Source organism: Tursiops truncatus, chromosome 15, assembly GCF_011762595.2.
Source record: "Tursiops truncatus isolate mTurTru1 chromosome 15, mTurTru1.mat.Y, whole genome shotgun sequence".
Classification (NCBI taxonomy): Eukaryota; Metazoa; Chordata; class Mammalia; order Artiodactyla; family Delphinidae; genus Tursiops; species Tursiops truncatus.
Genome location: NC_047048.1, coordinates 67,740,694 through 67,768,225, shown reverse-complemented (window position 1 = coordinate 67,768,225; position 27,532 = coordinate 67,740,694). Strand labels below are relative to the sequence as shown.

Here is a 27,532-nt window from a genome sequence, read left to right as displayed (position 1 = left end):
GTCCCCCATTTCACCTTGGTCCCTAGCCAGGGGCTGTCTACCTCCCAGACTCCACTCTCTCTCACCAAAGACCCAATTTGGAAGAGCCTTCCTGCAGTAATCATGCCCTTGACACCCTGGGGCACTACGTGTGTGTTTGTTCTTCAATCTCTCCCAGGCTGGGCAAGGCCACCCAGTGCTTGCTGAATGACTGAACAAACAACGGAAAAAGCAGGCACACCACTGGGGGGAGGGGTAGCACAATGGGAGTGGTTTTTAAAATGAAGAGTTATGCTCAGGTAAAAACAGAGGGGGGGTGGGGAGGGAGACTGGGTCACAAAGACCCAGCCTGAGAAGACAGGGTTCCCAAAGATGGAAGGAGGAGCTGAACAGGGGAAATGCCCAGATCAGAAACTGCAGAATAACCACAAACCTTGCCCTCTGAAACAGAAACCAGCATGCTTTTCCGGTGCAGAGCTGCTGTCACCCCGCTCCCACACCTCTCACACAGGCACACGACCTCACACACACAACGCATACAGGCCAACGAGGCCTGTGTGGTCCACAGCCTGGGCCCTTCCGCGCAGCTGCCCACCAGTCATCAGAGGTAGTTAGTCCATGATGTGGCTACCGCCCGGCAAGCAACTGCAGGGTCAATCTGAAGCCTGCTGCCAGGCCACCTGCAGCACCCCACACATGTGCTGCATATGCACACACACGTACACACAACACACACTGCCAGCGGGTCCTAGGTGCCCTGTGGCCTGCCCCGTGCTCCTGAGTACATTTCCAGTGAGACCATGCCGGAAGCAAAAGAGGCTGGTCCCCAAAACAGGGACCAGGTAGGCACACAACAGCTCTGGGCCAGGCGCCCAAGTCTCCCAGGCTCCTGCTGGCCACACAAGGCCCCTTGTACTTCTCCCCATTGGAGCTGTCAGCCCGGCCCTCAGGCCCTCCAAGTCCATCAAGCCAACCGCAGGCTGGAAGGACAAGACACCACGGTGAGAGGCGCTACCAGGTTCTTAAAAGCTGCATCCTGTGTGACCTCCCACCTCAGCCCCACCCTCCTGCCTCCCAGCATAAATACAGCAGGGTCCTCTTCCTGAGAGCCAGGACCAGTTGCCCAGGGACTGCCATCAAGGGGAGGAGACCCCCTGGGACAGGCACGGCCTCTGCCCTGCAGGGTCTGGGTCAGACCTGAAGGAAGGGCAGGAAGAGAGACCCTCTCAGGACTTGGGAGCTTGGGGGAGGGAGGAAAACTGCTTAGAGGAGCAGGAAACCCACGACCCAGCACTCATTCCCACATAGAACCACGGAGAATAACATTCAAGGGACATGGGGAAAAGAAAAGCCAGTGGTACTGGGAGGTCCTGGCTAGGCTGGAGATGGGGGAGTAAGATGGGGGAACTCTCTGAGGACAAGGGCAGGATCCCACAACCAGGGGCCTGCAGCCAGGCTGGGCTGATGTGAAGCAGAAGGGAGTAGGGCTTTCGTTTATGACAAAGGCCCACCCCCAAGCTCACCCAAACCCTAGAGGGCCTGGGGGGGTCCATCAGCACAACCCAGCCAGCTCAGCCCATTAGGAGCCATGGAGGGCTCATTCCTCTAAGGACCAGGTCCCCAAGGCCCACGCAGAGGCCCCAAGGAACAGCGTGGGTATTACCATTCCAAGCAAGGCCATGGCAGACAGCGACAAGCCTGGGCGGTGAGGGGGGACTCAGTCCCTGGCATTTAATCGCCCACAAACTCTCATGAAGAAATAGACTTGCCCTCCTCAAGAGGCTCTGGGCCAATGAGGGACCACCGCACCTGGACCAGGGACTGGCCTCTCATGCCAGCCCTAAGGGCTGAGGACCTGCTCACAGGCCAGGCTGCCTCCTCCCACTCCTTCAGGAAGCCTGCCCTGACCATCCCCTTCCTGAAGGCTGTCCAGGCCCAGCAGAGGAGAACCACACAGATCTTAAACTCTAGCTGTGAGGTCCTGGGCAGTCCCGCTCTTTTTTTAAAAAAATTTATTTATTTTACTTATTTTTGGCTGCGTTGGGTCTTCATTGCTGCATGCGGGCCTTCTTCTAGTTGCAACGAGCGGGGGCTGCTCTTCGTTGTGGTGCGCAGGCTTCTCATTGTGGTGGCCTCTCTTGTGGAGCGCAGGCTGTAGGTGCACAGGCTTCAGTAGCTGTAGCACGCAGGCTCAGTAGTTGTGGCACACGGGCTTAGTTTCTCGGCGGCATGTGGGATCTTCCCAGACCAGGGCTCAAACCCGTGTCCCCTGCATCGGCAGGCGGATTCTTAACCACTGCGTCACCAGGGAAGCCCAGTCACGCACTCTTTTGGCCTCAGTTTCCCTATCAGTAAACTGGGGATTCCTCCTACCTCACTGGGTTGCATAAGGGCCCTGCCAGGAGCCGCCAGTCCCAGTGAAGTCTGACGCCCCCTGCCTGTGTGCCTAGTGCCATTGACATGGGGCCTACATGAGCCAGCAGCAGCCACTGCCAGAGTTGCTGGGGGCAAACCCAAACCTAGGCGAGGTAAAGCTGGCCCACAGCTGCCTTGGCCCAAGGAAAATAACCCAAGTAGCCATTTCCCCAGCTCCAAAAAGGGTCTCACGGGGATGGGGCACCATGGGGGAAGAGTGGGACTTGTGGAGCCTCCGAGTTCACATCGGTGCACATGGACATGACATGCTCTAAGCCAGAGGCTGCTTGCTTCCTGAGCCTCAGCACCGGGCCTGTTGCAGTCACAGCATCTCACCTACGCACGTGTGCACTAGCCAACACGTGCCGTGCCGGCACTACACATACCCCGGCCTTGCATAGGGTGGGGCACCAGAAGAGAATGCTAACAGATCTGAAATCACAAACACCACGTTTCAAATCCTGTTTCTGAGGATACAGCTTGGGCCTCGGGCAAGTCTCTCAGCTCTTAGGTAGCCTGTGGATAAAGTGAAGGCCTTAGTGGGGGTGGGCCTGCCATAAACCCTTCACATGCAGACAGCGAACTACACAGAGTCAGCAAAGTGATTTTGCTAGAAAGGGACAAGAGAACATACTGAAAATTAAACCCCCTAATGATGAAGATACGGTCAAGAAAACCACCAGCACCACCACACACAAAAAACCGAAATGACACATATCACAAATTTCTGGACATGAAACATGCATTCGCCAAAATATTTCTCTTAAGAGAGTCTTCCCTTTAAGTGCATAAATTAATTGGTGGAAACTGCAATAGAAACTAACCGTTTCTGCAATAGAAACTAACCGTTTCTCCCCAAGGCCACCAGGAAATTCAAAACTAACCGGACTCCCCTGGTGGTGCAGTGGTTAAGAATCCTCCTGCCAGTGCAGGGGACACGGGTTCGAGACCTGGTCCAGGAAGATCCCACGTGCCGCGGAGCAACTACGCCCGTGTGCCACAACTACTAAGCCTGAGCTCTAGAGCCCACGAGCCACAATTACTGAGCCCGTGTGCCACAACTACTGAAGCTCGCACGCAGCAACGAAGACCCAACGCAGCCAAAAATTAATTTAAAAAAAAGAAACTAACCGTATAAAAATGCATGTAAATACTTTTTACAACTTAAAATAGCTGTAAGTCATGATAAATACCAAAGTTTTTTTAAAAACATCTAGGAAGCTTGAAAGAGGTAAGTGAATGTTACCGGGACAGGTCCCTTCCCCTGGGGTTTTCACTGCCCCTGACAGTGGGCTGTGGACGCCCAGCCCTGCAGCGTGTCCTGGAGGAAGGTGGGCAAAGCTCAGCACTCCTCAAAAGGGCCCAAGTCCAGTCAGAGCCACGAGATCCAGAGACCCCAGCCCCACATCCGCTCCCAGCGCTCCCCCTACCTCTGAGCCTCTGCATGTGCCAGGCCCACCTTCTCAACTTAAGTTTCCATCAGGCCTGGTCCCGTGGCATACTTGGTGCTTCCGCATTCTGGTCACACCATCTGATGCCTCCTTGGTGTCAAGGCCACTGACCTGTGAGTTCCACAAGGAAGAAACCACATCTGCCTCCTCTCCATTCCCCAAACCCAGGTCCCTGGGGAGACTTCAAAATGCTTACAGAGTGCTTAGAAGCAGGAATGAACACACGAGAGTTAGACTCCAGAGCTAATTATCTAAGAGGCCACAGATGCTCAAAGAGAGTATCAGGGATGACTTCCTGGAAGAGGTGGTGCCATGGGGCAACAAAGGCTGAGGAGCTCCAACAAATATGCAAATGCAGTGGTCAGTGGGGTGACCATGTGGAGAGAAGAAAGAAGGACCAGACACAGGGTGGGGGGGGGGGCGCGGGCACCGCCCCAGGGGCCAGAGTAATCTGAAAACACTGGGAGGTTCCTGTACACAGGTTCCTGTAGCCGGTGGGAACCATGGGAAGCTAATGGTGCTTTGGGGAAAACAAAAGAGAACAGGCAGGGCTCTTTGAGCACCACGCCCTGCTTGGGTCTAAGCCAAGGCCACCAGGAGATTCAAAAGAGCGGGTCCCAGGGGTCGGAAGAGTTGTACAGACCTTCCCAGAAACGATCTCTCATCAATCACATCTTCTCCACATACAGCCGGGGCCAAACAGATGGACCACTCCCAGTCCCCATCCCGCAAGTCAGCACCTCCTGTACCACCCTCCAAAGAAACTACACATCAGGGCCGGAGAGAGCACAAATGGAGCTGAACTTTCTCCCCCAGAGGATGCTGAGATGGAGAAAGGAATCCACGAAGGGAAGCGCACTGCCAACCAGCTGATTCCCAGCTCTGCACCTCTGCTGCCCTACACAGGGAGCCAGAGGCCTCTGCACCCTAGGGTGCCTGGATCGGCCAGGATTATACAGCTTTGACAGAGCCTCACAGCTTGGAAGGAGAAGGATGGAGGTGGCCAAAGAGGAGATAAGACAGAACCTGCACACAGGTGGGAAAGGAGTCTGATGCAGCAGGAGCCAGGGCCTGGGATGGCCAGCAGCTTCCATGTCGGCCACCTACTGCTCAAGGAGTAGGAATGAGAGCCCCCCTATCCCCGCCCAACAGAACAGTCTGGAGCGGCTCCCAGAGAGAAAGATGAGAGCGGAGGGGTGGGGAGCTCTCAGCCTCCATTTTACAAAGGACGGATCCTGACTCAGAGACCCAGGGTCACAGGGTCATGCAGCAAAGGGAAGGTGAGGCCGGAGTTTATCTCCTTCCCATTCCTGTGCAGCAGCACCTTCAAACCAGACCAGCAGGGGCGAGAGGACTAAACCCCTTCCCAGATGCAACAGGGAAGGCCTAGCCAAACCCTGGAGTACAGGGCACACCCAGGGCAGAGCTCAGCATCTGTTCCCGGCTGGGGTTTCGTCCATCACTGTTCCCCAAACACCTGACCGAGAAGAGCAGCCAGCCCTTCTCCCACCTTAATAAACAGGAAAAGGCCATTCGGACAGTTGGATGGGGATCTGTGGGATCCTCCTACACGGAACCCTGCACTCCTACATACTAACTGCTTCAGGTCACAGCTGTCAAGGATCCTCGCCAGTTCATGAATCATCTGGAGTCTAGATTCTAGGTGAACCTCCTCTGTGGAGCAATGAGGAAATGGAGGCTCCCAAGGGTCTTGTCACAGTCACGTGGTAGTTCATGTAGAACTGGGACCCTCTGCAGCGGCCCCACAGCAGCACACACCCTGAACTTGGGTTTGCAGAGAAAAAGCAGGGCAGCCCAGCAAGCCTTCACACCATTCAGGCAGGCAGCCCTCTTCCCTAAGATGCAAAATTAATCCCATCCATTTCAGAGGTGGGAACAGCATGCCCTGGCTCCAAAGGAAGGAAGGGCAAGGAGGCCCCACCCAAAGAACTCAAAGCTGGGAGAGAGATGAGCAGTTATCTACTGGGCTTGTTCTTTCATTCCATCACCGGGATCAAACTTTCAAATGTCTGTCTACTCCACGTCAGGCCCTGGGGTGGGTCCTGGATAAACAGAGATCAGTAAGGCATTGGAGTTCCTGCCCCTGAGAAAGCCAGAAAGCTCCTGCCCGGTGGAGGAAACAGATGGGGAAGCAGATAACTATGAGGTCCTGCAAAGAGTAGAACAACAGGGAGGTGTCTGTGGCACCGAGAGCCAGAGAAAGTGAGGAGCTGGATGTGGGAAGTCTCGGACCATTCTGTCCACAGAAGGCAGGTCTGGAGGACTGGCCTGTCCAGGTCTGCCAGGGAGGATCACAGAAGCCAAGGCATCGATGCAGTAGTCTGGGGGTTTGGGGAAAAGGGCATTCAGAGTTTCATGGATGAGAGGGGAGGGAAGGTAGGCCTCCGCTGGCCATCAACACCACAGTGGGGGCAGGTGCAACAAGGGGCTTGCCCCAGCTTCTCTGCCCGAGCCCACATGACGCCCCAGGCAGTCCCTTGGATGCTGACATCTGCCCACTCTGCAGGCTGGTGCTGCCCGAGTTCTTTCTAGATGGCCTGTGTCTGCCAGGCTCCCAGCTACAGGGAAGAGGATGAGGGCCCAGCAGGGCTGGGTATTGGAGTGTCCAGGATCTCAAAAGGCCCAATGAAATGCTCCTCATGGTACATTCAGGCCACCTGGAGAACCAGAGTACTAAGCATAAGTCACTTTTCTAGCCTCCTCTTTCCTGACCCTCAGGGCAATCAACACGGGTGTCCACACCCTCCCTCCTGCTGGAAGTTCTGCCCTTGACTTCTCCTCTCCTGATTTCCTGCTTCTTCTTGGGCTCCAGGCCTATCCCCACCTGTCCCCACGCTGGCCTTCGTCAAGGCCCATGCCAAGGGCCTCTCCTCTCCCGATGCTCTCCCTGCTCCCCAGTCAGTGTCAATGCAGGCAATTTACAAACACAGCTCTAGCCTACTCCTCGACTATAAGCTTCAGACCCTTCAAACCAACTGCCTACTTGCCGTCTCCACCTGTTCGCCTCAAAGTCAACCCCTCACCAAAACGAGGCCTCTTGCCACACCTCTTGGGTCCGCTAACAGCATCACCTCCAAAGAGGTGCATAGACTCGACTCTTCAGAACCATGCTTAACATCTTTTCTCTCACCCCCTCCAATCTAATCCTTGAACAAGTCCTACTGGCTTTTCTAATATCATTCACAACCACATTTACCTACTACCTAGATGAGTGGGAATGCTGTGTATTTTAAGGCTATTTGACTGACTGTCTTCTCCACTGGAGCATAAGCTCCATGCCTGTTGGCGTCAATGCCCCAGTGCCTAGCAGGAAATGCACTGTTAGGAGAAGAAAGAAAAAATCTGGGGCCCTCTCCTGAAAGGAAATGATAGGGGCCTCCGGCTGGGGGCTGAGTGATAGGGGCTGAAGTTGGGGTACAGGTGGGAGGGGGATGGCAGAGGCCTTCCCCTGTGGAGCTTGCTGACCCCCATGCTGTCTCAAGACCCCGGCCCTGGCTCCCCGCCTCTTTGGTTTCTGTTACTGTCACCATGGGCCCTTCCCTCTTTGGGGGACATGTGGGGCCAGCCCTCAAACCCCCAACAGAGTCAACCCTGATTAGGTTGGAGACGTTCTAAACAATGACAAGGGTCAGTAAGTCACAGGCCTGCTCATTCAGACGCCCTCTTCTGTACACCCACCTGCTCTCCCGGTTTAGAGCTGCTTGGTCCAGCCTCTCCTCAGTGGGCCACCCCCTTTGGGCAACACCAGCCCAAGCCAAGTCACTCTCCTGTCCTCCTTTTGCTTCCCGGGGAGCCAAGGCCCCAGTATGTGATCTACTCTCTGACCTCAGTCCGAGGTGAAAGGGAACACCCACTCCCTGCCTCCCCAGGAAGCCCAGCTCAGATTCTTCAAAATCACCTCCCCTATTGAAAGGAGTGGCTACCTTGGGACTTGCCCTTCCTGATTTTAATTCCCTGGTTCCACCCTCTTAAGACAGCTCCTGGCCTCACCTCCTGTAGCACAGACAGCTGCCTGCTAGCCTCCCATCCCTGCCTGCAGAGCCTCACCCTTCCAGTGTGGGCCAGTTCTCAGGCCAGGGACCAGGACACCCTCAAGGAACAGTCTAGGCATCAGGTGTTCTCACTGGAGGGGACTCTCTGTTATTTTACTGCTGGCCTCAAGAGGCTCTGAGTAACCCCTGACAAACCGATATATACTACGTTTTCTAACCTCCTTGCTGGATATGCTAAGAGCTCCCAAGAAAGGCCAGCCCCAGTTAGGAACTGACAGGCGAACACAGACACATCATACTCAATTACTGTGTTAGGGTCAGAATAGGAGAGCTACCGGAGGACAAACAGGGGGAAGTGGTCTTCAGAGCCTCAGAGAGGGACTTGTCGCCCCCTGCCCCTGTCGCTACCCAACTTCCCAGCTGACCTCCTACCCTCAAGTAGGCGCAGAAGCCTTTGGGACCTGTGGCCAACTCCTCCCCTCCTTCCTAGGGTCAGTCACTCCATGAACTCGGGCCCACACTCTCTGGGCCTGAGGCTGAAGTCACACAATCCCATGGGGTTTGCATTCACCCACCACACACCCACAGCTACACAGCCAGAGTCCCAGTATGGTCAGTGCCCTACCCCTGCAAGGGCAAGGCCAGGCCAAGGACACTGGGACCTGGGGGGCGCCCCTTAAACAACCACTTCCCTCAGGACATTTCAGCTCAGCCACGTCCCCAGGTGTCCAAGAAAACAGGAAGCCAACCCCAATGTGAATGGCCCACCCCCGATGAGTTAGAATTAGGTCTCACACAAACAAGCGGTCCAACTCTCCGTGGCCCAACGCCTTACCAGTCTGGTCAGATGTCTGCCACCAGGGCCTGGAGCTTTGGTCAGACCGTCCACTCCTCACCCACGCCTTGATCCTCTAGCCAACGCCAGCCTGCTAGCCAGCAGGGGGAGCGACCCACAGTGGCAGGCTGATGCTCTCTGGAGCCCCGCGCTCAGCCAACAGCACTTTAGGCACAACTGTCTCCTGCCGGCCCTCGGCTTTCACGGTTTTCTGCACGTTCCAGATCACAAGCTTCCCAGGATCAAGGACTGGGTCACCTCCTTTTCTTGCTTCCTAACTCCAGGCTGCTTTGTGCCAGGCCTGGCTCAGCAAGGGAGATGCCAGTCTCCTGCAGGAGAAAGCCCTGCCCCATGTATTCTGCATCCTTAGTCTTGCTGAAGCCAGGGCCACCGGCCAACACCGGGAAGGGCCCAGAAGGAAGCAGCAGAGCCTATACACAAAGCCTACATGTGGGCTATAAAAAGGAGCCCTCTCTGCTTCCCCGAGGACAGGCTTGGTTCCTAGAGGTGACAAGTCGGGGAGAGACCTAGTACTTGTGCTTGGGCACTCAGCCACTGCAGCCTCTCAAAGGCAAGCCAAGCACCTCCTCAAAAGGAACTAGTCTTACAAGGAGGAGAGGGAGACCATCAAGAACTGCGGCAGGAATGCAAGCGGAGACTCTCCGAGCCGCATCTCCTGGGACCTCAGCCTCCACCAAAGCGACCACCTGCACCGTCCCCACCACCTCTTCCCCAGCCCCAGCATATCCAAGGACCTCCCCCTTCTCACACTTCTTCCCTCTCCTCTAGGGCTGAGGGCACTCTCTCGAGGCAGCCTCAGTCTCCACTCCCTCTGGAGGCCCCAGCACACCCAGCTGTGATGAGCGGCTCTAACTCTGGGGTGATGGGGTGATGGCAGGAAGCTGTGGCTCGGGGGCAGCTCAAGCAGGGGTATGTGTGTTGGGGTGAAGGCGGAGAGATACAATTAGGCAAGGGCACAGCTATAATACCTTGGAGTGTGAACACAAAGTTCTCTGTTTCCGAGACCCCAGCCAAGGCAGTCTCTTGACCCACAAGGGCTGCAGCCTACCTGCCACAACAGCGGGGCCACCCTCACTGTACCCCGTGCTCAAGTCACAGGAACTAATTCCTCCCTGGCCTCCTTTCCCCAAATCCTCCTCCAGCCTAATCTGCCCGGAGTGCTGAGGCTCTGCACCTGGGGGCAGACCCAGAGCCGCCAAGGCCCCCCTCTGGAAACAGTGGGGTGGCTTGCCACGGCGCACACATACGGCCTACGGGAGAGCCAAGCCTCGGCTGCCATCAGCCATGGAGATGAACACAGCACACCCTCATCTCTCCAGACCGACAGAGCAAGCTTGGCTTGTTTCCTTCTCAGCGTGCCCGGACTCCGTCGTTATTTTTTCTTTCTGGCTATATGTGCCTTAACCTTTATGTTTACCGCTAGACTCCACAGTGCTTGGCACATCAGCAAATGCCAGAGTCCAAAGCCAGGGAGGCACAAGTGGCACCTCACTTGTTCAGTGTGCCACAGGGCCCAAGAAAGCTGTTTTCAGGGCTTTTTTTTTTTTTTCCCTTCAAGGAAAGAAAGAGTAGCTATGGTGATACGGAAAGCTCACTATGCTAGAGATCTACTGCCACAGTGAACAAGTCAGAGGCTGGAGTCATCATGTCTGGTTCAGCGTACCTAACACACAGGAGCTAAGACCACACTAAATGTGGGATGAACGAAGGAACATGTGGACGAAGGCATGTGCTTCAGCTTGTTGTCGGGGTCCTGGAGAGGCCCTTCTCAGGGCACCTAGAGCCCAGAGCCCCGGCTCCCACTGCCCTGGCAGAGGCTCAGTGCGGTTGTCACCACAGCCCAGTAAGAGCAAGTCAGGGCGAGGCTCTTCTGCTACCTTGGCCCCCGCAGCAGGGACAGAAGCATCTTGATGGGGGCTGTGGCAAGCCGAGGAGAGCAGAGGGTCCTGATGGAGGCTCTGAGTCCAGCGTGCCAGGAAGGGGGCCTGGGCGCATCGACCAGGACATCTGCCCAGAGGGCAGAGGAGAGATCAGGGAGTTCTGTCCACATAAAGTAAAACAACTCTGGTCCTGCAGAACACCCACCTTACTGTCATTTCCCCAGAGTGGAGGAATAAACTGAACACTGCAGTGGGAATCAGAAGTTCCAGGCTCTGGTCCCAGCACTACCATGAACCTGCTGGGGCACCTTAGCCTTGGGGCCTTCGTTTCCTCATCTACAAGGGAGAGCCTATCATTCCCACCTCTCAGTTGGAGCTGTGGTGGAGCTTAAACAACACAATGGATGAGAAAATGCTCCATGAACTAATGCACTATTCAAGTACCCAATTTTTCTCCTGCCCCCGACCTCTGTGTACAGACTCAGGGAGGGAACAAAGAAAAGAAGTAGGAAACAGACTTCTAGCCCAGGCTGTCAGAGCAGCCACGGCATCCAGCTTCGTGGTGGACAGGAGAACTGGAGCTCTGTAGTTAGTTATGGTGAAAGCAAAGGAAACAAATAGTTGTTAAGCACCCACGAGTGCAACATGCTCTGCTGAGCACTCTCACATAGAATCTCTCACTCTCATACGGATCTCATTTGACCATTGTTAATATATGCTCCGTGAGGGAGAAATTATTTTTACAGCTGAAGATCAGTTTAAGATAGGTTAAAGTGACGTGTACCCAAGGTCACAGGAAGAGCTGAGACTCAGACCCAAATCTGACTGATTCTGGCTACAGCTGCTGGAGGCCACTCCTCACCCTGGGCTCCGCCTAGAGTCTTATCACCTGTTACCATGCTGCTCTCAAAAGATTTCCCCCCAGAGAAGCCCGGGTGCCATGCTTCTCTAAACAAAGCACTCTACTAGGAGCTCCAGAACACTCCCCTCCTCCTGCCCCACCTCCACTTCTCCTGGGACTCCCCTCAAAGTCCCCACTGACTTCTGCAGTTCTAAGAGAGGGAGCAGAGAGGGGGAAAATGTCTCCTATCCCCTAATGTCAGGACTTTGCTACATTAGGCCTCACTTCCTCCCTCCAACTTAGCCACCGCTGACTTCCTTGAAGCCACATCCCAGAGAAAAGGGCACAGAGTGGGAAGAGATGCTTTGAATTAACGGAGACCGACAGGGACGGTGACGGGAGAGGCAAAGGCAGGCCCTAGCACACTGACGTGCTGGCATTAAAGCACTTCCTGGAAGACAGGGGTCTCCCACCAAGGCGCTCAGGTAGCATTTCTCAGGGCGACGTTCTCAGAAATAGGCCAATCTGATATCTTCATATGATACCAAAACCGCTGCTCACAGCCAACTGCCCTGGCACCCTGCAAAAGTCAGCGTCAGGAAAGAGCCCTGATGATAGAGGGGCTCCTGAGAGCTTCAAGGAAGAGGCTAGGGGGCCTCCTTGTCTCCGAATCAAAGCGCTTGGTGGCCATCCCCTCAATACCACAGGTACATTTGCTCCCTTCCACTAACAGGTCCTCCTGGGCAACTTAATCTTCACCTTCCTCCTCATCAGGGCTCCCATGCGTGAAGCACTTACACGGTGCTACACTCCATGCAAAGCATCTTGCAGATTCTCTCCGAATCCTCGTAACTCCCTTATGAGAAAAATGTAATCTATCCCTCTTTTATAAACAAGGAGTCCAGAGAGATAAAGTCACCCGCTCAAGGTCACAGAGCAAGTAAGCGGCACAACAGGATTTTAACCTAGGCAGTCAGAGTTCAGAGCCCGAATGCTAAGCTACTCTGGCTCTACTGTCTCCTCCCTCCAGCCCCAGCCCCTCCCCTCCCCTCCATCACTGCCGCCTCCTGCCTGCCTCGCAAGGAGGCTGTGCTGTGCTCATCAGGTCTCTCCTGCAAACTGCAGTGGCTCACGGGTCTCCCTCCTCAACCTCTCCCAGACAAACACAGGACAGTCCTGCTTCAGCCTCTGGTGACAGCTGGCCTACAGAACAGAGCACAACCCACGAGTTACAGCATGCCGTGGCCCTCCCTACGCTGCCCCCAGCCCAACCCCTGCACAGCGATCCCCAGGGCCTCAGCCAGGGTACAGGCAAGTTCCTCAACCACTCAGGAAGGCCCAGCTCCCCGGCCACCTTCCGTGTGAAGCCTTCCCGGCTCTCTCCTCTCGACCCCCTGCTTGCTGAGCAGAGCTCGTTACTCTGCACTCAGAAAGCTCTCAGCATGTACCTCTAGGTACATAACACACAGGGTTATAATTACACGTTCCCAAATCTGTCTCTTCCAGGAGTCTGGGAGTCCCTCAATGCCACTGACCAAGTCTTATCCATCTTTTGAACCCTTAGTGCCTAGCACTGGGCAAATAAGAGGTGTTCACACAATATTTACTGAGCAAATAAATGCCCCCCATTCTAAGGGGCTACCCAAAGCAAGCTAGTGACCAAGCTCTCTAACTGGTAACTCAAGCCTGTGCATCTGCGTACGTCTGTGTGGGCACGTGCACACACAGAGAGAAGGTGGAGGTGTTGGGGGCCCCAGGGCTGCTGTGCTCAGCTCTTCCAGGCATCTGTGAAGCAGGCCCCTTTCCTAGGTTCACAGGAAAGAAAAAGCCCCAGCTGGACAGAGAGCTTGGCCGTGCTGGTCTGGAAACCCACACATCAGGGCAAGCCTGGGGGGCTGAGGAAACACTAAGAGGTCTGACTTCCCCTGGAAAAACTAGTCAGACAGGAAACGCACAGGCGAGGATGGCTAGCTCTGGAGATCCGGACATGTGCTCTCACCCCTCTCCCCCCGGGAGCAACCAGCCAGCACAAAGAAAATCCCCAATGATACAGGCCTGCCCTCCTCGGGCACCTTGGGCCCAGCCCTCAGGGCTGGTCCTGTGGTCTATCTCCTCAGCAGTCTGACAGCCACAGGGGTCAGGCCTCAGACAGCTGGTACCAATGTCACCTACCCTGTGAGCCTGACTGCCTTGTCCAAGGCGGTTTGCGTTCTTCTGCCACCCCCTACCCCTGGCATCAAAGGTACCATTCCATTGTCCCCTTTAGTTTCCCTAAGGGCAAGGGCCTGTTTTCATTCACCACCTGAGAAAGCCTGGCGTCTAGAAGGGTGTCAATGTAAGAATCAAAGACGAAAGGCTGGGGCTGCAAAAGTTCCCACAGATACGCTTGGATGGCACTCAGAGCCCACCATGGAGCCTCCACCCGAGACACTGTTCCCACAATGACCCTCGACTGAACCTCTCATCCCAGAAGGCACCAGAGGGAAAAGTGTAGAGCCAGAGCCTAGAGAGGCTGAGGCTGTCTGTAAGGAACAGTCTGAACACAAAGGTTTCTCCTCAGAGGAGCAACGCAGACCACAGAACGGGGGCCTGAGACCACTCACAGCACAATCCCGGGGCTCTGAGTCCTTTTGGGACTGGCCGACCAGCCACTGACTGGAGAGCCGGGTCCAACTGAGGCTGTCACATGGCAGCACAATTTCCTCCCTACATTTCTATTTCCTCATCTGTAAAGTGGGGTGGTACTCCAGGCCCTTTAGAGGATAAACCAAGAAAACATGATGAAAAGTCTCTGTAGCACTCAGCAGGAGGTCTGTAATTGCTTTGTGCTCATTTAAGTCAGTATCTGTAACATAAAAAGCCCAACGTTGACCTGGTTCCTGTCACACCACCGTGACAACCAGCACCAAGGCACTTCCCCACCCCTCTTTTAAGCCAAACTCCCACTGGAGAAGTGAGCACCTGCCAGCCCCGTCTCACAAGTGCAGGATAAAGTGAGAGGGCACAGAGTTAGGCCAGAATGAGGTCCTGTTGAGGTCCTGTACATTAGTGGTCCCCAAACTTTTTGGCACCAGGAACTGGTTTCGAGGAAGACAATTTTTCCACTAACGGGGGGCGGGGGCGTTTCAGGCGGGAATGCGAGCGATGGCGGGGGGCAGCAGATGAAGCTTTGCTCACTCGCCCACGCTCACCTCCTGCTGTGCGGCCCGGTTCCTGACAGGCCGAGGACTGGTACCAGTCCATGGCCCGGGGGTTGGGGACCCCTGCTCTACATGAGTGCCGGGCACTTTCATTGAACCCCAGTCTCTCCTCAGGGCCACGGACACCCTGAGGGTCCCAGAAGTGTCTCTCTCTCTTTGGCCAGGTTACAGGGTCAGCAGGAAAAGGCCAGACGGTAAGGGGCCCTGCTGGGAGTCTAAACTTCTCAGAATCTACAGAGGGGGGCTGCAGGGATCAGAACCCCACAACGAGGTGCACCCATGAATAGACAGCAATGGGGCAGCTTCAGCATGAGGCTCTGTTTGCAAGGTCTGAACTCCACACGAGTGTCCATTAGCCTTCTCACCCGGAATCCTTCAAACCGGGCCTCCAAAATCAAAGGGCCAGGGCCCCTTCTACATCCTTTGCCCACGTTCCAGGCCTCTCAAATCCCAGCTAACTGATGAGATCACTGAATTTGTACCTCTCTGGCTGACCCACCATTGGGGGCTGGGGTCATCAGGTCCTCTGCATTCCTGTCTCCATCCCCAAACACCTGAGACATCGTGGACTAGCCTCTTGCCTCTCCACACCCATTCTTTCTGTACATGCCCCACGTACAAACGAGAAAGTTACCCACTCATGAGCCAGATGTGCATATCTCCTTATACTTACTCTATCCACTGTTCTACGTGGTAGGTGGGTAGCTGAGTAGTTGGGTCAGGGCAAAACAAAACCATATCCTCCCATCTCCGGGTAGTGATCTCAGTGAAATGGGAACTGGGGCCCCATCCTCCTCCCTTCCGACACCCTCACCCTCACGCTCTTCTGCAGCCACACAGTCCCAGTCCAGGAGAGCAGTCATACTCCATTATTGTTACCATTAATAACGGCTTACACTTATTAAACATTTACAATGTGTCGGGCACTGTGCTAGCTGTTTTCATCTTCTCATTTAACCCCCAGAGCAACAAAATATAGTGGATGTATTATTACTCCCACTTCTCAGATGAGGAAACTAAAGCTCTGAGAAGTAGCTAGCTGCAGGGGCTACACAACTAATATACACGGGCTTCAAATCCAACCCTGCCTTCAACCACTGTGCTGCACTTACTGCCTGCTGGTCACGAGCACGGTTTGAAATGCAGCCTGTTACCTAGGAGAAGTCTATCTGGGAACCTCCAGCCCGTGCTACCAATTCAGGAGAGCGAGCACACAGAGCACCACAGAAACATGGAAGGGGCTGCGCCTGGAGTCTGATGCCTGGGTGATGTTTCCAGGGCCATCCCAGCTCTCTGCAGTGTCTGTCCTTCCTCCACTTTGGAATCCAGTCTCTCAAATAACTAAAATTTTCTCCCAATGGCTGACAGGGCCGACAGGGGCACCGAGGAAGGCGGCTGCCGTGTGGAAGTTCGGCAGCTGTGTCAGATCTGGAGTTTGCAGTTGAGGACGGCTGCCTCACCGTAAGACCTTCCTTCCTCCCAATCTTCTCAGCCATCTTCTCACCACAGCCAAGGAGGTCTGTGGGACCTTCCCTTGGGGGTGTCACTTCCTGAACCCCCTTCCTACACATGGACCTAATTCTGAACCTGGCTCTAACATCAGTCTCTGGGGGTCCTTGCAGGAAGCAACCCACAGCCTGGGGTTGCAGACAAATCACCCCTCACACTTGGAGGCGGGGGAACGGAGAGCAGAGCTGGGGGCCCATCCGGCCACAGCACAAGCATGCGCTCAGTGGAATAACACTCTGAAGGATTTGGGGTTTTTCAAAATCCCCCACCTCCCTCCTTCGCAAAAGCAGCCAAGGTCAGGCCTGGGAAGGCAAAGAGGCAGGAAATCAAGAGTAGCCACTCCTGGCTCCCTCCAGCTACGGGGCACAGGCCACAAAGGGCTAGACCCCAATTTGGCTGCGTGCTCTTGAACAGTACCTGACACAAAGCAGTGAGGCTGGCCTCCTGGGAGCCAAGCTCTTGAGAATGTGCATCCAAGGACAAGGGAAGCCTGGCCCCTCTCCGTGCCCCGGCTTTGGGTGTCTGCCCACGCACACAGACCTCCAAAATTCAGCTTCGGGACAAAATAGGCGGCGGGAAAAAGCAGCCACTGCCTCCCCTCAGGCTTTTCCAAACCGAACAGGACCACCTTCCTCCCTCTCCCCGTGACGGAGATGCATAGGCCCGGTTCCGCTCCAAAACCAGCCCTCCCGTAGCAACTGCCTAAGTTCTACCCAGGGACCCCAAAGGTTCCGTTCCAAGTATGAGCCCAGCCGGGAGGCCCAGAGTTTCGCGGAGGCTGCTCTTTTCGGAGAAAGAGCGCGCATCTGGTCTGGCCCCGGTTCTGGGGCTGGCAGGGGGCACGCTGCCTCGGCTCCCGTCGCCTCGGCCGACACCGCTCCCGGGCTGTGGGGGACCAGACGCCGGCCTCGCTGGTCTCCAACCCGCTAGGATTTTTAGGCCTCTGGGCAAAGAGCCTGGAACACGCCCCCCCGGCTGGGGGAGGGGGTGTCCTGTCAGGTGACTGAGGACCCGGATGCCCCCCGCCCCCGGTGACCACCCGGGCCGAGGCGGGGGCGGGGCCCACAGGGTGTGGGGGGGAAAGCCCGAAAGTTTGCCCAAGTCTCTCTTCAGCGGCGGCCCGAGGCGCGCGGGAGCCGCGCAGACCACCGCCGCCCCCGCGCGCGCGGCGGGCCCCAGGGAGGGGGGCGCACTTACTGGACCCCTCGATCTTGTCGGCGCCACGGCTCCACGTGATCTGCCGCGTCTCCAGCTTGACCTGGAAGGTCTTCCGCTCGGGCCGCTGCGACTTCTTGGAGTAGAACAAAGTCATGACGGTGCCCACCTCGAGGCTGCGGCAGAGGTGCAGCACCTCGGCGTCCGAGGGCGCGCCGGGCCCGCAGCCGTTGGCGCAGGGGGACGCGGCGCCCGCCATGGCTCCGGCGCTGGGGGCGGCACAGGCTGCCGCGGCGCAGGCCCGCCGGGAGCGAGCTGGCGGCGGCGGAGGCGGCGGGCGAGCAGACCCCGGCGGCGGCTCCTGCGGGCGGAGACGGGGCGGGGCCTGAGCGGGGGGCGGGGCGGCCCTGCAGGCCCCGCCTCGGCCCGCGCGCCTGGAACAAAGGCGCCCGCGCGCCCGTGGGGAGGACCCCCGCCCGTCGCCCGCCGCCGCGCCTGCGCCCCGCGACCCCCGGATAGGCCCCGGCTGGGGGCGAGCGCGCCGCCCGCGGTCGACCTGCCAGTCCCTCCGTCCCGCAGAGCTACCTCACGCGGCCCCGGACACAGCCTGGCGGCCACGGCCGGCCCCGTCACGCGCGGCAGCCTCGCGCCGACTCGGCCGTCAGTCGCACACGCCGGCTGCCCAGCCCACTGTCCCGCACAGGCCCGGCCGCAGCAGTTCCCTCAAGCCCGCTTCCGGAGCGCCGCCCGCGCAGCGACCGGGAGGAGAGGTGAGGGTGCGGAGCGCCCCCCGGGCCCGCCAGCCAAACCCAGTACCTGGGCGGGCTGCCCAGCGGAGGGAACCAGGCCAGGCCGCTTCGCCTCACACCCGCGGCGGCGGCGGCGGCGGCGGCGGCGGAGGCGGGTCCTCCGAGCTCCATCTCTGGGGAGGGGCGGGGGCGGGGCCTCCTGCGGATTGGTCGTCAGGCTCTGACGGACAGCCGGCCTGTCCCGTCTTTCCCCTCTGGCCGCCCAGGGCCGGCCCGCGGGCAGCTCCTAAGATTGTTGGACCCACGTTTGTCCCGGCCCAGTGGCCAGTGTGGCCTTGGGGGGGTCCCGTTATTCGGAGTAGTACCCCAGGCCTGAGCATCCACTGCAAGTCCTCCAGCGGTCTTCGCCTCTGTCCCTTGCCTGGACCAGTGTTTTCCTCACCGCACGCTGCGTCTCCACGCGGCAGGACGCGGGCTCAGGCCCTACCTCACTGCGCCCCTCCTGCAGATGCGCTCCAGAGCTTTGGTTTTCCCGGCCCGACTCCCCCTGTTTTCCTCCTACCTCTCTGGCCGCTGCCTTTCGACCTCCAGAAGCTTCTCTTCCTCTGCGGTGGGTCCTGAGTCAGTTCCTAAGGCGACCTGACCCTTCCCATGGCGTCACCCCCCCGTCCCCCTCCCCCGCCAAACCCAGGCACCCTAGTGCCAAAGCTGTATCTCCCCCACATCCAACTACCTGCTCCACGTCCCCACGTAACACAGACATCTCACCTCCCTCTTCAAATTGCTTCTCCCATAGCCTTCACATTCTCAGAACGTGGCATTAAACTCCTCTAAGATGCTTGGGCCAAAACCATTGGAGATACCCTTGATTCCTCTCTCTGCCTAAACCCCACAGCAATCCATCAAGTCCAGTTCACTCTACCTTGGGATATCTCCGCTCCACCCACGAGCTCAAGGCCCAACTTCTCTCAGACAGACTCTTTAGCCTCCTTGGTCTTGCCTGGATCTATTCTCTATGCTCTAGTCTTTAAAATGAAATTAAATCATGATTCCCTACCTCCAGCCTCAAACCATTCATAACTTCCCACGGCACACAAAATCCACTCTCCCTACCTGGCCCAGCAGGTCTTATGTGGTCTGGCCCCTTTCTCACCCATTTCATCTCTCACCACCTCCCCTTCACTCCATTCTCCAGCCACAAGGCCTTTTGTTGGTTATTTGAATAATTCCCACTCTTTGTCTTCCAGCAGCCACTCCCTAGACTCACCCCTGCAATCTAGCTGCCCCTGTCACAGAACACCGCCCAAACTAAAGACACCTGCGGTCACAGTGGAGCCTGTCTGACGGATGTTGAGCCAGGCAGAGCCAGACAGAGCAGGACAACGTACTGCACGTCAGAGGTAAGAGGCTCAGCAGAGCACTCAGCTGATGCTAGAGAAAGATCCAGGCTTCCAGGAATGTGTGAGTACATATACGTGTGTGTTCGGGCTTTCCCCCCATCTGGGTGGTGACTAGTGTCTGGGGCTACCTCTGACTTTGTCTTGCTGTAGTGGTAGCATGTGTGTGTGTGTGTGTGTTTTGATCCCCTCAAGTGCAACCCCCAAGGAGCTGAGAATTCAGCCTGCAGTTGAGGTGTTTGTGCTAGTAGGATTCAGCTACCCAAGGGGAGGTGGAGTGGCTGAGATGGGCTGCCACCTAGTGACAGGCCTTTAAAGTAGGAGGGAGGGAATGAAAGTTGACCCAATGCCCGGCCCAGCATTACAAGGTTTACAACATGTTATCACACCTGATCCTCATAATTACTCTAATCAGGGATGATTGTTCCCAATTTACTGATAAGAAACTGAGATTCAGAGAAGTTCTACAGCTTGCCCCAAGGCCACATAACTAACAAATGGGGATTTGAACCCAAATCTGTCTGATGCCATGCATTTTCTGCCTCACAGGAAAGCCACTGGCTTCAGTAGGTGCTGGTGGTCAGTGGACAGTGGACACGGAGGCTAGCTGGCTAATCAGCAAGGGTGAGGGGAGGCCCTGGGGGTGGCTGGCTCTGGGAGTGGCTGGCCCTGGGCACAGGAAACCTGAGTGCAGAACTTGAGTGCTCGCAGCGTGTGGTTTGGGCTTGCTGGGGCTTGAAGTGGTGCTTGCCCCTGTCTGCGGCCTTGAGCTTCTCTGTGCTAGGTGTCGGAACCATGAGTCAGGAGAACAAGAGAAACTCAGCACCAGCGCCCCGGGAATTCACAGACATTAGATAAACACTTTGTTATGTAGGGACAATTATCATGGAGGCTATGGAGAAAAAGAACAGAGGACTATGAGCTAAAACATTAGGGAGACTTACTTGAGATCTAGTAGACAAGAAGACATCAGCAGAGGCCTAAAGGATGTGAGGAGATGGCTGGGTGAATTATTAGAGGTGGGTTGGAGGAAAGTACTTTCCAGGCAGAGGTAACAGCATGTACAAAGGCCCTGAGACCAGAAAGAGCTTAGTAAGTTTAGGAATAGAAAGAGGGCTAGAGTTTACTAAATGAGAGGGAACACGGGAGGTGATGAGGCCAGGAAGACAGGTTGGGGCTGACTGGGCCCCTCCCTGCTTATCTGATCTAATCCGTTTTTCCAGGAGGCCTCCTAAGTGCTGCAGCCCTCATTTACTTCTTGGGCCAACTTGGGCAGCCTGTGGGTGGTGATGCTTTTTAAAAATCTCCGTTTTTCCATTTTCTGAGAGCTTCCCGACATGTAGCCCATGCTTCCTTGCTTTTGCTTTTACTTTTGCCTCTGGGTCCGGGCCTCCGGGGGCTCCAGAAATTCCTGCCAACAGGATCTCAAGTTTTCAGTCTAGTGCCAGGCTCTTAATCAGGAAGCAGGGCCCCATTTTTTCCTGGGACTTCTGAGCCAGCATCCCAGGTCTCAGGTGCCTCCCTCCACCAAAGTAGGTTCAGGAAAAGCAGGGTGTGCAGAGGGTGTGACTGGTATGGGCTTCCCCCAGCTCAGCATATATATGGGTACGTGGGTGTTACTGGCAGTGCCTGCAGCTGCGCTGGCTGGGAGGGAGCAGCCCAGCACCCACGCAAGGCCCACACAGATGACATCACCAAAGCTAGCCCGGCTTGGGCCTATTTCTGTCAACACTCATGCTTCAGCATGCTCCGGCTATGCCAGTACCTGTGCCTGGAGTTTGGGGGGGAGTCCCAGCCGAGTTGCCCCTTTGGCCTTGTGGGCCTGACCCCACAGGTGTTTATTTAGCAAACACTTAGAACAGCACTTGGCATGTAGTATAACTGCTTTACCCCCTTGGCTCATTTACTCTTCATTACAGCACTGAGATAAGTTCTCTCATTATCCCCATTTCACAGAAAAAAAATTGAGGCATGGAGAGGTTGAGAGGCATACTCGTGGACACATAGCTAAGAGGTGGCAGAGATGGGATTCAAACCCATCCAGAGTCCATGCTGTGTTGCCTTCCATGTAGGTATGAACATTTTATTGTGTTTTCTTACCCCTTCCTTAATACCCATACCTGATGTGTTTTCTGTTTTCAGTTATTTGGTTAAATGCTGTTACAGGCTGGGTTCTTTGGGAAGCAGGCTTTGTGTCAGAGGTTAGTGTGCAGAACATTTTTTAGGGAGTGCCCTTGGGATCAACACTGTGGAAGGGAGGGAAGGAAACAGGAGGGGACGCAGGGAGAGGTTAAGCTGTGATTCAGGCCTGGCGACAGCCTCAGCCAGCCCCCCAGGGAGCTCTGCTGCAGCACCTCAATAAGCCATTGAATGTGGGCTGTCTTGGGAAGAGCACAGCCTTGGCCAGACAGCTGTCTGCAGCCACGGTGGTCTTAGGGAGCTGACAGGTTTCCCGGAAACAAGTGCTTCCTTGAAGGGGAATCTGAGTGGCACATCACTGTGCCCATCACAGATGTCTTCTTTCTAGTCTTTTAAGTACTTGAAACATTTCTTAAAAGGCAAAAATATTGTACTGTAGAAATGGGATATGCTGTTACCCGAAGGAGGAATGTAATTTGGTTAATATGGGTTAACATGGCGGCTGTGATTGAGAATTGAATGTTGGCTGAGCTTCCTGGTAGCCAAAGCAAAAACTCCTTCTATTCTGATAATTGATTCCTTGGGGGAGAAAAATTTTCCTGGGTTTAAGTTATAAAAGAAGTTTCTCAAGTGGACACTTATTTGATTGAAATAGTGGAGAATGTTCTCAGCAGATTAACAGCAAATGCCGACACAGTTTTCATTGTTCCTTGTAATGACCTCGAGTGAATATAGAAGGTATAAAAATATAGCTTAGTGAAGCCCCTTCCACAGTTGAAGGTAGGCAGATTTATAGACTTGCAGCATCAAATCTGATCCATGCATGAAACTTTATCCCTTTTCTTTAAACTTTTTAAAATTGTTACTCAGTAGTTTCTTATGTTAGATGTCTGACCAGCCCTTCTCCAGCATCTGAGTCAGCCAGCCTGCTCCTAAGCATACAGCTGGTACTTAATAAGCATTCACCTTAGTGCACTTTGAACTCCATCCCACAACCTGCGGTCTTGTCTTTTGAGCTCTCATCCCCAGTATCCATCCATTGGCTCCACCTTAGTCATTGGGCCTCACACTTTTTCTGTCTTATTCTGCTCACCTGGGAGGTACTCTCCAGAGCCTCGTGTTTTCTGTCCCTCAGGGGGAAACCAGGCCAGGACTCTGCTCTCTCTGCAGACCCTGCTTCCCCTTTGCTGATGGGCTCCTCTAATGGGACCCAGATGTTGAGGCAGGAGAGCTGGACTCCAGATGTCCCTTCTTCAGGGAGGTGGCAGGGATACTGTAACTGCTTCGCTGCAGGCAGAGAAGGGGAGTGCCCTTGCTAGCCACTGGCACAGGCCAGGCCGGACCTGCTGTTTTTCCACCTTTTCTTCCCTTGTTCCAACAAACACTCCTGATGCCTCCTCTATAGCACTGAGACAGAATGAATCAGACTGAGTTCCCACTCCAGTAGTGGAGAGAGAAATGCCAACAGACGTTTGTCAACAGATGACAATTTAGTGTGATAAGGGCCCCTGGAGCACTGGGAAGGGACAGCTGACCTTACTAGACCTGTTGGTGGCTGTGGGGACAGAGCAAAGTGAGGGGTATGCCTTAAGATATGGCAGCTCTAAATATAAGACAGTCAGTCACCTGTTTTCACAATAAGGTCACACTCCAGGTGTTTTGTGGCTATTTTTGCAACTAAAATGTATTGATAAATATTTTTAGAGATGCATGATTCAGATGTCCACATATAAGTGTATTTAGTTACATATTTTAGTTATTTATCTTTTAAATTTATTTTATTTATTTCATTTTTGGCTGTGTTGGGTCTTCATTGCTGCACGTGGGCTTTCTCTAGCTGTGGCGAGTGGGGGCTACTCTTCATTGCGGTGCGCAGGCTTCTCATTGCGGTGGCTTCTCTTGTGGAGCATGGGCTCTAGGCATGCGGGCTTCAGTAGTTGTGGCGCATGGGCTTAGCTGCTCCGCGGCATGTGGGATCCTCCCGGACCAGGGCTCGAACCTGTGTCTCCTGCATCAGCAGGCAGATTCTTAATCACTGAGCCACCAGGGAAGTCCCTCTTTACATGAATCTTTGACTTCTATATAGTTGTCGCCATTAAAGCCACTTTTTGAGTCATCTAGTGTAATTTCTGAAAGCACGTCATCTTCCTTCTCAGTTGAGAAAGAGCACTTTTGAAAAATCAGCTTTAATAAGGAATAACTTACATAGACTAAAATGCACACTTTTTTTTTTTTTTTTTGCGGTACGCGGGCCTCTCACTGTTGTGGCCTCTCCCGTTGCGGAGCACAGGCTCCAGATGCGCAGGCCCAGCGGCCATGGCTCACGGGCCCAGCCGCTCTGCGGCACGTGGGATCTTCCCGGACCGGGGCATGAACCCACGTCCCCTGCATCGGCAGGTGGACTCTCAACCACTGCGCCACCAGGGAAGCCCAGAATGCACCCATTTTAAGTGTAAAGTTTGGTGAGCTTTGACAAATGTATACCCTCATGTGCCCTCCACCCAGTTAAGTCATAGAACATTTCCATCACCCCAAAAAGTGTTTGGGTGTCCTTTTACAGTCAATCTCCCCTGCCCCCAGCCGGCAATCACTGTCTACTTTCTGTCACTACAGATTAGTTATGTGAGTTCTAAAATTTCATGTGAATGGAATCATAGAGTGTGTACCCTTGGGTCTATGTTCAGCATAATGTTTTTGAGATTCATCTGTGTTGTTGCAGAGAAAATACTTTTTGAATCAGTATGTGATACTGTCACTAGAAATGTTAACCTAAGCATAATTACCTTTTTGTATAACATTAAAACAGGTTTCTTTTCATTTCTCCCATAGATATATATTAATCATCTACATAATCACCACTTAAACTGTATTGCTTTAAAAATGTTACAGAAAATTTCAAATATATATAAATGGAGACAGGATAGCATCAGCCAGCTTTAATTATGAACTGGTGGCCACTCTTGTTTTGTGCCAGACTCTACCCGCTAACCCCTTCCATATAATTTTGACACAGATCTTAGCTCTATAATGTTATCTATAAATATTTCAGTGTTTTTCTAAAAGACTCTTTAAAAACATACATACATAACTGCAGTATCATTTTCAAACCTGAAAAAATCAACACCGTTTTGCTATTTAAAGTGATCTTGAAGAGGCCTGTTTACATGTAATACTTGGGATTGTGAGAAATAATTACCGCGTCTGTGGTAAATTTCTTTGCCTCCTTGTTTACTCGTTTTGTCAAGGGACTACTTATAATCATCCAAAACTAGCTTGACTGAGGTCATTTCAGGATAATGTGTTTTCTCCAGAAAGTGCTTTTCGGTTCGAAACAGTTGAGAGAATAACGCAATATATGAGGGATTTTGTAAGGACTGAAATATAAGTAAACACTTTTCTCAGAAGAAAAAAAAAATTTTTTTTAAGTTTTCTGTGGAGGAAATACCTATATTTGGTGTATGTGGTATTTAGGAGGTGATATCAGAGTTGGTGATTTACTGGTTGTGGAAGTGAGAGAAAGATGTGAAGGATGATGGCTGCCCTAGGTTCCAGTTGGGGGACAGAGTGGATGGTGGTGCCTTTCCCTGAGATGTGAAACCAGGCGCAGTGGGCTTGGAGTGGTGGGTACTGAGCTCGGTTCTACAGACTTGAGATTGAACACGGACATCCCCACTGAGACGTAGTTGGCAGTGCAGTATGTGTCTGGAGCTCAGGAAGGGGGTCTAGGCTGGAGGAAATGATGTGGAGGTCATCGTGTTCAAGTGTGAATGAAATCAGCTAGGCTGAGAAGAGAACCACAGCAGTTAAGGACCTGATAGAGGAGGAAACAGAAGCAACAGCCTGAGAGGGAGGGGTAAAATCAGGAGAGGGTGGCACCATGGAAACCCGAGAGAAGTGCTTTAAGGGAGTGGTCACACGTTGTATGATTCCATTTATGTGAGATGTCCAGGAAAGACAGATCTATAGAGAAAGTAGATTAGTGGAGGCTGGAGGTGGGAATGGGGATTAACTGTATGTGGGCATGACGGATCTTACTGGGGGGAAGAAGTTCTAAAACTGATTTATGGTGATGGCTACACCACTCAAGTTACTAAAAATCATTGTACAGTTGGAATGGGTGGATTTATGATATGTATCAATAGTAATTAAAAAAAAGTGGTCAAGTGTCCAGTGCCACAGTGAGTTTAAATAAGATGCAGAAGCAGAGCCCATTTAGTGGTTTGGTCGTTCATTCATGGGTGATTGTGGTCCGAGTGGAGGGGGAACTGGAGGCAAGATGGGGCAGAAGCTAGTTGCAGTGGGTGGGGGAGTGACCGGGTGGTAGAGATGACTCATTCCAGGTGCTTGTGAAACAGAGAGAGGGAGGGGGTGGTGGCTGGAAAGGGTTGGGAGTTGTGGTTTCTTTTCTCGTTTTTTTTTTTTTGTTTTTTTTTTAAATGTGGGAGAGGCCTGAGGTAGACTTGACAGGGAGAACGGACGGGCTGACCAGACGTGGCGGGGGAGGGCGGAGGCAAGCAAGCACCCGGATGTCTGGCTGTGGTAGCGTGTGGAAGCGGTCTCCCTTTGCCCACAGCTGGACTCTAGCATCATGGAGGAGCCTGACAGGAGGGAGTGGGTCAGACCCTGCACATCTGGCCTCTGCTCCCAGATGAGGCTGGAAGTGGGAGGAGGGAACCTACCTGCCAGATGAATAGGAAGGGGTGGTCTCCTGACTCCGTGTTCAAGCATCCTTCGGGGCCCTTCATACCTGGCCCTCACCTACCTGTCTAGACTCTTCCCTCATTGCAGTGGCCAGGTCAGCTTCCCATTCTCTGGCTTGCTCTCTCAGCCTTGTTGCCACCACCCAGGATGTCCTTCACAACCATTCTTGACCAGTATCTAGTTGCCCTGCACCTGCCCTCAGCAGAAGGAAGGTCCTTGCCAGGAAAGGTGGGCACAAGTTTGTGCTCATCAGTAAAATCTGCCTGTAAGGCCGCCTGTCCCCGGTTTCTAGCTGTGGTCCAAGGTTTGTCCTCTGGTTGTGGCAGGTCCGCTGAAGTGTATTGATAAGGCACTGGACGAGCCTCTCTTGTTACTATTCCTTACATTCAGTGGTCTAGCTGCCCCAGAACCATAGAATTCAAAAATGCCTGGCTGCAATCTCTTGCTCCAAAGCAATGGTGGCTACATAACCTCCTTTATTTCCTGGGGTGAATGCTGCCTCCCTCACTGGCCAGTGACATACAGGCTGCCAAGGACCCCTCAGGATTCTCTGCAGTGGGCCCAGCCCCAGGAAGTTCAGAGACCATCAGGGAGATGGCTCTCCTCCCAGAGTACACCTGTGCCTGCTGGCTAGCTAAGGGACCAGTTCTGACCACTTTGGCCTTCCTGCCCCCCTGACTCCATTTGACCAGGAGACCTCACCTTTCAACCTAATTCCAGACAGCTGTAACCTAGGATGAATGGAAAAACAATTTTTGTAGGGACCCTGGCCAGCTCAGGTACTAGAGCACAGAGAAGTGGTCACAGACCACTCCTTCTCTCAATCAACAAAAGAAGTCTGCATTCCATCTGGGAGAGCGCTTCTGGGATCCAGTGTTCTGATTGGCTTAGTACCCTTCATTCCTGCCATCCTAACAGTAACCTTAGCCACATAAGCAAACCCAAAGAAGCTCCTACTGCTTCTTGCCAGCACACATGGAAAGTGTTCCAAAATCTGTCTCCTGAATACACTTGCTCCGTCTTGCTCAATAAACCTACCCTATGCTCCAAATATAGTTCTTGCACCCCACCTGTTCTTGTAGATTTTCTGTACTCGCCCTCACTTCCTGGGTCTGCCTTTTTCTAAGGATGTGGACTCTGGCTCCCTCCTCTGTGACCCACACCCACGGCAGCAGGACAGATGCAGCCCCTTCCAGGCCTGGCCCAGCCCCCAGCTCCTGGGGAGGAAGGCATCACTGGAGCAGGCA

General features: G+C 54.2%; 1 protein-coding gene and 1 long non-coding RNA gene across 9 annotated transcripts in view; one reads left to right on the top strand and one right to left on the bottom strand.

The window, feature by feature from the left end:
• Window positions 1-18,443, bottom strand: part of PLCG1 (phospholipase C gamma 1) — a 35,943-nt gene extending 17,500 nt beyond the window's left edge. For 4 of the 7 annotated variants that reach the window (XR_012326327.1, XM_033841059.2, XM_033841057.2 and 1 more), the window contains exon 1: window positions 17,342-17,558. Coding sequence is in view for 4 of the 7 variants with exons in the window: in XM_033841059.2 (XP_033696950.1) it covers window positions 17,342-17,558 (217 nt within the window). In the remaining 3 variants the exon portion in view is untranslated. Of the gene's footprint in view, window positions 1-7,544; window positions 7,778-8,693; window positions 8,970-17,341; window positions 17,559-18,115; window positions 18,335-18,413 lie in introns of those variants that run through there. The other 3 variants (XM_033841058.2, XM_033841061.2, XM_033841060.2) reach the window with 3 other exon arrangements.
• Window positions 17,931-27,532, top strand: part of LOC117308312 (uncharacterized) — a 29,338-nt gene continuing 19,736 nt past the window's right edge. Inside the window, exons 1-3 of one of the 2 annotated variants that reach the window (XR_012326338.1) lie at window positions 17,931-18,069; window positions 19,296-19,448; window positions 21,402-21,513. This is a non-coding gene — a long non-coding RNA (uncharacterized lncRNA). Of the gene's footprint in view, window positions 18,070-19,295; window positions 19,449-21,401; window positions 21,518-27,532 lie in introns of both variants that reach the window. The other variant, XR_012326337.1, reaches the window with a different exon arrangement.